The sequence below is a fragment of the Heptranchias perlo genome, chromosome 10 (assembly GCF_035084215.1).
Source record: "Heptranchias perlo isolate sHepPer1 chromosome 10, sHepPer1.hap1, whole genome shotgun sequence".
Taxonomy (NCBI): domain Eukaryota; kingdom Metazoa; phylum Chordata; class Chondrichthyes; order Hexanchiformes; family Hexanchidae; genus Heptranchias; species Heptranchias perlo.
This window is the reverse complement of record NC_090334.1, coordinates 53,702,233-53,714,526: the sequence shown is the minus strand read 5'-3', so window position 1 is coordinate 53,714,526 and position 12,294 is coordinate 53,702,233. Positions and strand designations below refer to the sequence as shown.

Genomic DNA, 12,294 nt, shown 5'->3' with positions numbered 1-12,294 from the left:
AATATAAAAATGTAGAAACATGTTCATAGGATGATCAGAGGAACCTAGAAAAAAAGCATATGAGCAGAGGCTAAGCACAACAGTAAAAAATGCTTTCAGCGTTACAACAGTAAGAATGCAGTCAGAGAAGAGGTGAAAACCCAAAAAGACACAAGCAAGATTAAAACTGAGGATGAGCACAAATAATAAATATTCTGAATGACTACTTCCTTCATGTATCTAAAAGGGACGACATGAGCAACATTCCTTCCCCCAAAAGAGATAACCTGAGCAAAATCAATGACTTTGGTATAAATGAGATGGAAGTCCTAAACAGACTAAAAACAAATAAGTCCCCAGGTATAGATGGTATTTATCCCAGAGTGCTGAGAGAGATTAAGGAGATTTGTGAGGCACTAATGATCATCATGACGAAGTCACTGGACACTGGGGAGGTATCAGTAGATTGGAAACAGGCTAAAACAGTGCCCATATTCAAACAGGGTGACAAAACAGGCACAAGCAACTAAAGACTCATTAGTCTTACTTCCAGACAAAATAATGGAATCGATTATCAGGAGTAAACTTGTGGGATATCTCCATAACAATAATCCAGGTAACAGTAGTCAGCATGGATTCAGCAGGGAAAGGTATTGCCTGACCAACCTCCTTGACTTTTTTGAGGAAATGACAATCCAAGTAGACTGTGGTAAGCCCGAAGACATGGTATACCTAGACTTCAAGAAGGCATTTGGCAAAGTTCCACATGTAGGGTTATTAGTTAAGCTCAAAGCATTAGTGATTTAGGGTAAATCCTCAGAATGGATAAGAAAACAATGAGTTAAAGAAATTATATCTGGATGGGGTGGAATTATTGAGTGGGGTGCCCCAGAGCTCAGTGTTGGGACACTATTGTTTCTAATTTATATAAATAACCTGGATTCTGAAACTCAATACAAAGAGGTTAAATTTACTGATGATACCAAAGTAGGAGGGGCAGTGGATTTGGAGGAGACAAGTCAGAAATTACAGAGTGAGCTGGATAGACTATGGATGTGGGCAGAAAACTGGCTAATGAAACTCAATACAGACAAGTGCAAAGTACTACACATAGCAAGAAAAAAATGCCGCATGTACTCCATAAATGGTGTTGAGATAACTAAGGAAAAAGCCAAAAGAGACGCAGGATTCTTACTAAACTCAATGCTTAATATGTCCAACCAATGCAGAGCAGCAATCAACAAAGCCAGTAGAATGTTAAACTACATAGCCCAAACAGCAGAATACATGTCAGACAAAGTCACAACCAAACTGCATATTGCTTGGTCAGAGTGCATCTTTAGTATTGCGCCTAGTTCCGGTCACTGAGACACAAGGGAGACAATTCAGGTGCTGGAGGGAATGCAGAGAACAGCCATAAGACTGATCAAAGGTCTAAGTTATGAGGAAAGGTTGAAAAACCTTTGGCTTTTCAGCCTGTAAAAGAGGCATCCAGGAGGTTATCTTATAGAGAGTTATAAGATAGTTAAGAGAATGGAAAAGGTAAATCCGGACTATTACTTTAAGTTAAATAGCAAGAGTAGGACAAGGGGACATAGATTCAAATGGGTAAATTTAGGACTAATGTCAGGAAGTTCTGTTTATACAAAGAGCAATCAAGTATGGAACATACTCCCAGAAAGAGTTGTGCAGACGAAAACACTGGAATATTTTAGAAAACAATTGGATGCTGAAATTGGGGGACTTTAGGATTTTTCTGGATGGACGAACTAAGACGTGCTAAATGGCCTTCCTTATCCATATAGTCTTTGTGATCCTCTTCCTTGAGATACTGTGAAGCAGACCACAGCTTCTCTAAACCGTCACAACCCTGCCCCCACTTACAAAGTCTGTGTGGAATTTACACATGCAACATTTCCAAAAGGTCTGTGACCTCCTGTCCTTCAAATTATCTGCATACTCAAATTTTCACGATGAATAGATTACGGACTTCACCTGTTGAATTCTGCAAACCAGGACCTCGTGAAATGAGTGAAGGTGAAGGGCTTGCATCCTCCTGATTAAAATAATAATAGCAATAATACTAATTATTATGACTTCTCTTGTAAAACAAAATACAGTGTTCTACTATTCCTTTTTTGTTAATTTGCGCAAGTGGGATTCAGATTATCCTAACAACTACTGTGTAGCTACGTGCGTCCTTTTGTCAGTTAGATACAACACTGCTTTCCAGAACATGTCAGCAATATAGTTAATTAGTTAATAGAACTGCCCGCATATTTGCAGCATTAGTTGGCTCAAACACAATTATTTAAATCTGACTTGGAAGCTATTACAAGCTTATGAATGCAATCAATTTAAAAGCTGTTTACACACATTCTGGCTTTCCTCCTCTTTTTTGTCACTTGGTTTATCTGTTTGTTGGGCAGCTTTCCTCCTGAAAAAAAAACACACTTTAGTTTTGTGTTGTCGTTAAAAATCCAGTTGAAATATATACACTCATGTAACTTTTGGGATTTTTTTTCTGCTCAAAGATGACAGTGCTGCCGAACTGAAGTGTTTCCTATTTTTTGTAACAAGTACAGGTCTACCCATTTATGTCGACATGTTGGGGACCATTCTAATTTTGTTGACAAGAGTGGTTTGTCGACATAAGCGAGACTAGTTGGTAGATTTCTGTTTCAGTTCTGCCGCACCTCTCCGCTTCAGTGTTGTTTCAATCTTCTTCCCTGTGTTGATAGTCATGATGTTTCTCGCAATCTGCTCGACCCATTTGTCAGCTTTTTGCGGCTTCCCAAACCAACACCGAAATAATTTTTTTTAAAGAAACGTTTTTGTTTGCCCGAAGCTACTACTCACCAACTTGGGTAGAGTTAATTAACCAAAATGACTGCTCGTCAAACCAGGAAATAACAATGCTTCGGGGGGGGGGGGGGGGGGGTCTCGGCAATCCTCAAATATAGTCGGAGCCACGCAAAATCATCCGCCTCTTTTCAAAGGACCACTGAAGCCGACAAGACAAAGCGACAATAACGCATGTGTAATGACGCTCTTGGGTTTCTCCTCCTCCCTGTTTCACCAGATTGCAATATGAATATAAGGGCCCGTTGACACTAGTGGTAATGAAAGAAGGCCTTTAATATGGTTAGGGACTTAAAAACATTGGCGAATTCAGTTCGCCAGAGTTTCTGTTGACATCGATATAAATGGGATATCGACATAAACTGGATCAACATAACGGGTAGGACTGCATCAGCATCAAGTTCTTCTAAATCAGGAACTGCGTGCAATAATCCAACTGTGGCATAACCAATGTCTTGTGCTAATTCAACATTACTAACATGCTTTTATATTTAATGCTCCCATGTATATAACCCAGAATCTCATTTGTCTTTTTATGGCCTCTCCTACCTGCACTCTCATATGTACCTGCATCCCAGGTGTCTCTCTTCCTCCACTCACTTAAAATTTTACCGTTTAGGGTATACTTCCTTCCACTGTTTTCTTAAATGTTTTCACATTTCTATATATTGAACTGCATTTATATGTCCACTCTGCAAACCTGTCCATTTCCTCCCGCATCAGTGCCAAACTTGATCTTATTCTTCCTGTGTCTGTGTTCAAAACATATCTCCCGGGCACACTGATACTCATATCCTGCCAATCTGAAAAAGTCCATTTAGCCCAATTCCTTGTTTTCTGTCCGTTAGCCATCCCTCTGTGGCTACATTCCCTTTAATACCTTAATATTCATAATACGTCTCTTATGTGGCATGTTATCAAAACACTTTCTGAAAGTTCATATATATAACATCCATTGCATTCCCTCTGTCTATACACACTACCAATTCCTCAAAAAAAATTAAATTGGGAAGCCTGACCTGCCCTTATTAAATCCATCCTGACTAACCCACACCTCTCTAAGTGTTTGTTAATTCCATCCTGTATTATGGAGTCTAGACGTTCACCCACAATTAAGGTAAGACTAACTGGCCAATCATTTCCTGGCCCATCCCAATCCTTTCTTGAAAAGGGGTGTAACATTTGCAGTCCTTTGACACAATTCACTTTCCAAAGACTATTCGAAAATTATAGTTAGCGCTTCTGTTCGCTCCTCCCCAACATCCTTCAATCTTCTGGGCTGCATGCTATCTGGATCTGGGAAGTTTCCATTAACTTTTTTCATACAGTTTCCTTTTGAATAGTCATCGCCAGTAGTGACGAATGCACACCCTCATCAGGCACTCCTAAAGTCCTACTTTCATTTTCCTCGGTAAAACAGAGGCGAGGTATTTATTAAGCATCTCCACCATTCTTTTACTCCCACGTTAAGATGGCCCTTTTCATCTCCAAATGGGTCTTACCCTTCTCTGGCTATCATTTTATTTTTTATGTGCTTGTAAACACCTGTGCTATTTTCCATTATGTTAAATGCCAGCCTTATTTCATACTCCTTCTGAACCTTCCTAATCTCCCTTTTTGCTACACTTCTAATATTTCTCAGTTTTTTAGACCTAATTTTTTATTTTAATCTCTCTATTTATCCTTGGAATCTCAGACTTTCACACATCTTCATTACTCCTAGTCATAATATATTTAACCTGTACCTTATACATCTTCTATTTAAATATCTCCCACCACTGGCTGACGTTTTTTCCAACCAATTAATTCTAGCAGGATTCCATTTCATAACATGATGGACCATATGATATGATATTTTACTGCAATATATGTAATTTTTTGAATTGTCTAGTCTATAGCACTTTGGTTTGGGACATACCGTCACTGGCATAACACATACCGTCTTGCTAGCAGTTTATTCATTTCATCCATCAGTCCACCTCCTCCTCCCCCGGTTGCTGCTGCCCCACAGCTATTTCGATTTGCTTCACTCTTTGAAGCTCCCCCAGGACTGGAACTTCCTGAACCTTCTTCAGGCTGCAGAGAAGTTTAAAAATGAAGATCAATGATTAAAATTTGAAACAGTCTGCATTTATTTCATATATTTAATATTAACTCTTCATTTATCAAAATCTTATGATATCAAGGTATTTTATTTTTAATAGTTATCATATTGTTAGTATGTATTTCTTATCATTCTTTTAGCTGATAAGGGCTTGCATGGCTGGAAGTGTAAACTCTGTCCAGTACCCAACATGTTACAATGCCAACATCTTAAAATTTTTTGGACTGGGTAAGAACAGTGAGTTTTTACCAAAAGTAAATTGAATTTTCTTAATGGCACAGGTACTTTAACATAAGATACGGATTCAAGAGAGGTAAATGACCATTCAGTTCATGATTAAAAAACTATTAAAACGCAGCACCATTTCCCTACATACTGAAGTGTATAGCTCGGTTTACGTGTTAGGGTGAGGCACCAAGTACAGACCAAATGTGAGGAATGAAAGTATCCCTGAGGTTGCTCTCAGTACATCCCCTAGTGTGCAGTTATAGTGCATAGGAACAGGAGTAGGCCATTTAGTCCCTCGAGCCTGTTTCACCATTCAATGAGATCATGGCTGATCTATGACCTAACTCCATACACCTGCCGTAGCCCCATATCCCTTAATACCTTTGGTTAACAAAAAACTATCAATCTCAGATTTAAAATTAACAATTGAGTTAGCATCAACTGCCATTTACGGAAGAGAATTCCAAACTTCTACCACGCATTGAGTGTAGAAGTGTTTCCTAGCTTCACTCCTGAAAGTCCTGGCTCTAAGTTTTAGGTTATTTCCCCTAGTCCTAGACTCCCTAACCAGCTCAATTCCCCATAATATCTTGAAAATTTCAATCAAATCACCCCTTAATCTTCTAAATTCCAGGGAATGCAACCCTAGTTTGTGTAATCTCTCCTTGTAATTTAATCCTTAGAGTCCAGGTATCATTCTAGTAAATCCACGCTGCACTCCCTCCAAGGTCAATATATCCTTCCTAAGGTGCGGTGCCCAGAACTGAACACAGTACTCCAGGTGTGGTCTAACCAGGGCTTTGTATAGCTGTAGCATAACTTCTACCCCCTTGTATTCTAGTCCTCTAGATACAATGGCCAGCATTCCATTAGCCTTTTTAATTATTTTCTGTACCTGTCCATGACAGTTTAATGATCTATGTACATGGACCCTTAAGTCTATTTGGACCTCCACTGTTTCATGCTTTTCACCGTTTAGAAAGTACTCTGATCTATCCTTTTTGGTCCAAAGTGGATGATCTCACTCGCCTACATTGAAATCCATTTGCTACAGATGTGCCCATTCACTTAATCTATTAATATCTCTCTGTAATTTTATGCTTCCATCTACACTGCTTACAACGCTGCCTATCTTTATGTCATGATGTGGAGATGCCGGTGATGGACTGGGGTTGACAATTGTAAACAATTTTACAACACCAAGTTATAGTCCAGCAATTTTATTTTAAATTCACAAGCTTTCGGAGATTTCCTCCTTCCTCAGGCAAATGTTTGCCTGAGGAAGGAGGAAATCTCCGAAAGCTTGTGAATTTAAAATAAAATTGCTGGACTATAACTTGGTGTTGTAAAATTGTTTACAATTATCTTTATGTCATTGGCAAACTTGGCTACGTGGTTCTCTATCCTGTCATCTAAGTCATTAATAAATATGGTGAATAGTTGAGGCCCCAACACTGATCCCTGTGGGACACCTCTAGTCACATCCTGCCAATTTGGGTACATGCCCATTATCCCTACTCTCTGTCTCCTGCCGCTCAGCCAATTTCCTAACCAGGTCAATAATTTGCCTTCAATTTCATGAGCTTCAACTTTAGCTAACAGTCTCTTATGAGGGACTTTATCGAATGCCTTCTGGGGGTCCATATAAACAACGTCCATAGTCAATCCCCTGTCCACTACTTTAGTCATCTCTTCAAAAAAATCCAATCAGGTTTGTCAGGCATGACCTACCCTTTACAAATCCATGCTGGCTCTCTCTGATCAGCTGAAAATTTTCAAGGTGTTCAGTCACTCTATCCTTAATTATAGACTCTTGTAATTTCCCAACAACAGATGTTAGGCCATCTGATCTACAGTTCCCTGGTTTCCCTCTCTCACCTTTCTTAAATAGAGGAGTGACATGTGCAATTTTCCAATCTAAAGGAACGGTTCCTGAACTGAGAGAACTTTGGAAGATTATAGTTAGGGCATCTGCAATGTTCTCACCTAATTCCTTTAAAACCCTGGGATGGAAACCATCTGGTGCTGGGGATTTGTCATTCTTTAGTGCCATTATTTTCTTCATTACTGTTAATTTGCTTACATTAATTACGGTGAGTCCTCGTCCCGGATTCAAAATTAGTTTCTTTGGGGTGTCAGACATGCTATCCTCTTCCTCTACTCTAAATACTGACGCAAAGTGATTATTTACAATGTCACCATTATCAGTTTTTAAGGGGCCTACATTGCTCTTGACCACCCTCTTTTTCCTTATATAACTGTAAAAAAGTGTTGATTTTGATATCCCTTGCAAGTTTCTTCTCATATTCCTTTTTTGTAGCTCTTACTATCTGTTTTGTCACCCTTTGTTGTTCTTTGTATCTCTTCCAGTCGCCAGGATCTGTGCATCTGAACACCTCCCATTGATCTTCTGTCATTTTACCCATTAACAGATTTGCCCAGTTTACTGTGGACTGTCTCTGTCTCATCACATTGAAGTAAATCTTACCCCAAATTTAGAATCTTAGTAACGGATACGGGTTTCTCCCTTTCAAACACAACGTTGAAATCGATCACATTATGATCACAATTAGATAAATTTTCACGCACCATTAGGCTGTTAACTAAATCTGGCTAATTACTCATAATTAAATCTAATATGGCCTGCTCCCTTGCTGGTTCTAGGACATACTGTCGCAGAAGGCTGTCCTGAACACCCTCAAGAAATTCGCTACCTTTCTGACACGAGCTCGTCTGCTAAACCCAATCTATATGAGAGATAAAATCCCCCATTAATATCACTCTGCCCTTGCTACATGCTTGTCTAATCTCTGCATTTATACATTCTGCCATTTCACAGCTGCTACCAGGGGGCTTATACACAACTCCCATTACAGTCTTAATTCCTTTCTATTTCTTAATTCTACCCATAAAGTCTCCACTGCCTGCTTACCTCTCATTATATTCTCTCTTATCATTGAATTAATTTCATCCTTAATCACTAAGGCCCCCTCGACCAGTTTCCCTAACTTTCCTATAGACCTTATAACCTGGTATATTCAGTTCCCAGTCCTGACCGTCTTGCAGCCAATGTAGTAGAAATGGCTACCATGTCGTACCCTGTAAGTTGAATTTGTGCCTGCAATTCATTCAATTTGTTCCTTATGCTCCGGGTGTTTGTCTAAGGAACACTTATTTGGGCCACACCCCCTTAGCTGTCCTTCTGCTCTAATGTTGTTTTTCTCACACATTTCTTATTTCTCTCTCCTAATTTATTTACTTTACATCTTTTAGTTTGCTGTTTACCAGTAGTTCCTAAAGCATAATTTCTGACTATCACTCTACTCTCTTCCTTTTTGTTTATTTTAGAATTATTATTTATGCTACCTTTTACACCTGAGCACTCCCCCCCCCCCCCGACTTTACTAGTTTAAAGTCCTTGTGACCGCCCTATTTATCCTTTCCGCGAGGACCCTGGTCCCAGCCCGGTTCAGATGGAGTCCGTCACAATGGTACAGTTCCTTCCTGTCCCAGTAATGATGCCAGTGTCCCATGAATTAGAGACCAAAAAGGTAGCCTATGTGCGGAGGCAGAAGATGTTGGTATGGTTCTTAATGAATACTTTGTGTCTGTCTTCACAAAAGAGAGGGACAATGCAGACATTGTAGTTAAGGAGGAGAAGGAGGAGGAGTGTGAAATAATGGATGGGATAAATTTAGTGAGAGAGGAAGTATTAAGGGGATTAGCATCTTTGAAAGTAGATAAATCCCCAGGACCGGATGAAATGTGTCCTAGGCTGTTGAAAGAAGCAAGGGAGGAAATAGCGGAGGCTCTGACCATCATTTTCCAATCCTCACTGGATACAGGCTTGATGCAGGAGGATTGGAGGACTGCTAACGTTGTACCATTGTTTAAAAAGGGAGCAAGGGATAGACCAAGTAATTACAGGCCAGTCAGTCTAACCTCAGTGGTGGGCAAATTATTTGAATCAATTCTGAGGGACAGGATAAACCATAACTTGGAAAGGCGTGGAGTAATCAAGGACAGTCAGCATGGATTTGTTAAGGGAAGTTAGTGTCTGACTAACTTGATTGAATTTTTTGAGGAGGTAACAAGGAGGGTTGGTGAGGGTAGTGCATTTGATGTAGTCTATATGGATTTTAGCAAGACTTTTGACAAGGTCTCACATGGCAGACTGGTCAAAAAAGTACAAGCCTATGGGATCCAAAATTGATTCAGTGGCAGGAAGCAAAGGGTAATGGTCGTCGGGTGTTTTTGTGACTGGAAGGCTGTTTCCAGTGGGGTTCTGCAGGGGTCAGTACTCGGTCCCTTGCTTTTTGTGGTTTTTATTAATGATTTGGACTTCGATGTAGGGGGCATGATTAAGAACTTTGCAGATGATATAAAAATTGGCTGTGTGGTTGATAGTGAGGAGGAAAGCTGTAGATTGTGGGAAGATATCATTGGACTGGTCAGATGGGCAGAAAAGTGGCAAATGGAATTCAATCCAGAGAAGTGTGAGGTAATGCATTTGGGGAGGGCAAACAAGGCAAGGGAGTACACAATAAATGGAAGGATACTGAAAGGTGTAGAGGAAGTGAGGGACCTTGGAGTGCATGTCCACAGATCCCTGAAGGTAGCAGGACAGGTAGATAAGGTGGTTAAGAAGGCATATGGAATACTTTTGTTTATTAGCCGAGGTACAGAATATAAGAGCAGGGAGGTTATGCTGGCACTGTATAAAACACTGGTTAGGCCACAGCTTGAGTACTGTGTACAGTTCTGGTCACCACATGCACTAGAGAGGGTGCAGAGGAGATTTACGAGGATGTTGCCAGGACTGGAGAATTTTAGCTATGATGAAAGATTGGATAGGCTGGGGTTATTCTCTTTGGAACAGAGGAGGCTTGAGGGGTGATTTAATTGAAGTGTACAAAAATCATGAGGGGCCTAGGTACAGAGAATAAGAAGTACCTATTTCCCTTAGCAGAGAAGTCAATAACCAGGGGGCATAGATTTAAAGTGATTGGTAGAAGGATTAGAGGGAAGCTGAGGAAAACTTTTTCACCCAGAGGGTGGTAGGGATCTGGAACTCACTGCCTGAAAGGATGGTAGAGGCAGAAATCTTCAACCATTTAAAAAGTACCTGGATATGCACCTGAAGTGCAGTGACCTACAAGACTACGGACCGAGAGCTGGAAAGTGGGATTAAGCTGGGTGACTCATTTTCGGCCGCCACAGACACGATGAGCCGAATGGCCTCCTTCTGTACTGTAAATTTTCTGTGATTCTATGATATGGAGCCCCTCTTTCCCACAAGTTCACCTCCCTAGTCTGCTTATCCCTACATCAATTTGTATGTGGCTTGGGTAATAATCCAGAGGTTATAACCCTTGAGGTCCTGTTTTTTTAAAATTTAGCTGCTAGCTCCTGGTACTCCCTGAACAGGACCTCTTGCCTACTGTTTCCTATGTTATTGGTCCCAACATGGACCACAACAACTGGATCCTCCCCCCTCCTTCTCCAATATCCTTTCAAGTCGGTTTGAGATATCCCTCACCCTGGCACTGGGTAGGCAATGTACCATGTGGGACTCTCCATCCTGCTTACAGAGGATGCTATCTGTCCCCCTAATTATTGAATTCCCCTACAACTACCACATCACACTTCTCCTCCTCCTCCTCCTCCTCCTCCCCTCTTTGGACAACTTCCTGCTCCAGGGTGCCATGGTCAGCATTCTGGCTATCCTTCCGACAGTCTTAATCCTTATCTTCACAGGTACATTGTACCGATAGGATCAGTTTCTGTGGATCCTCATCTGGGTTCCTCTTACTCTGTACACTATCGGTCACACCAACCCCATTCTGATCCTGTACCTCTCTACGAGGTGTGACCAAGGTCTGGAGAAAACTGTCCAGATACTCCACCCCTCTCCCTTATGTGTCGGAGTGTCTCCAACTCGCACTCCAGCTCGATGACTCTTGGCTGGAGAGATTCGAGGCGAAGATGTCAACTGCAGATGTGTTCACTCGGGACATTCTCAATGTCCACAAACTCCCACATACTGCAATCCAGACACACAACCTGCTCTACCATATCTTAGTCTATATTTATTTACAGATAATTACTTTTTAGTTTTATTTTTGTTTTTAGCACCTCCTTCCCACTCTCACCAAATTCTCAAGTTCCCACTCAGTTCAAAATCCACTCTCTTTGCAATGCCCACTCTGTGCTTCAGCAGGTAACCTTCTACTTTATACAACTTTTGAGAACAGCAGTTACAACTGCTCAATTAGCTTCCAGCTCACAGTAATTACCCTGTATTAAGGCAATCACTTACTGCTGATTGACTTTTAATAGTCACTGACTTGCAGTTTCTTTTAAAGTTTTAAAAGCATAACCATGTTCCATGCAGTATCTGAATAAGACAATGGCCCGAGAAATTCGTACCCAAAAATGGGCAAGCAGGAAGCATGGAGAAATCCCCACGCCTGAATGGATAGGCCCAAGGTGCGCATGATATTGGGCCTCGTTATCATCGAGCAGGCAAATTGTGGACACCTAATAGGCGTTCCCAGGCAGTTCGCCGCTGAAGAAGAATTGAAAAGTGGGCCGCTGCGACACTGGCAGCAGCTCTTGGGTAAGTCATTAAAGGGGACCGGGATCTGGAGCGATCAGGAAAGGGGGGTGGGGTGATCGGGTCGGGAGGATAGTGGTGGTTAGGAGGGGCTGGGTACTGGTGATTGGGATGGATAGGTAGTGGGCAGAGGCCAGGATTGGCCGGGGGGGGGGGGGGGGGGTGGCGGCTGAGTGGCTCCGTCGATCGGGGGTGGGGGGGGGGAATGGGGGGATGGGGGGTGAGTTACGCCATTGATCGGGGTTGGGGGGGAGGGGGGGGTCTAGGATCTGGGTTGTGATGGATTGGGGAGCGGTGGCCGGCATTGGCCCACATGCTTTGAACATGGGGTCGGAAGGAGCATTCCTGCTCCTACCAGTGCTCATTCATTCAGGTAAGTATATTATAAACACCTATTTTGTTTGTTAGGCCGCATGTAGACCTAGTTTTCCTGAATGCAGCTGGCGCCAGGGCAACTCTTATTTGAATATGCAAAGGTCCTAATGCCAATTTCAGGTGTGGGCCC

The 12,294-nt window shown here is 41.6% G+C and overlaps 1 protein-coding gene across 7 annotated transcripts in view; it reads right to left on the bottom strand.

Moving 5' to 3' along the window:
- The window catches only part of LOC137326565 (ena/VASP-like protein), a 239,954-nt gene that overhangs the window by 13,814 nt on the left and 213,846 nt on the right, over positions 1 to 12,294 (bottom strand). For all 7 annotated transcript variants that reach the window (XM_067991788.1, XM_067991786.1, XM_067991790.1 and 4 more), the window contains 3 exons: positions 4,781 to 4,917; positions 2,356 to 2,416; positions 1,975 to 2,035 (listed from right to left, as the gene is read on the bottom strand). In XM_067991788.1, the coding sequence (XP_067847889.1) occupies positions 1,975 to 2,035; positions 2,356 to 2,416; positions 4,781 to 4,917 (259 nt within the window). The remainder of the gene's footprint in view (positions 1 to 1,974; positions 2,036 to 2,355; positions 2,417 to 4,780; positions 4,918 to 12,294) is intronic.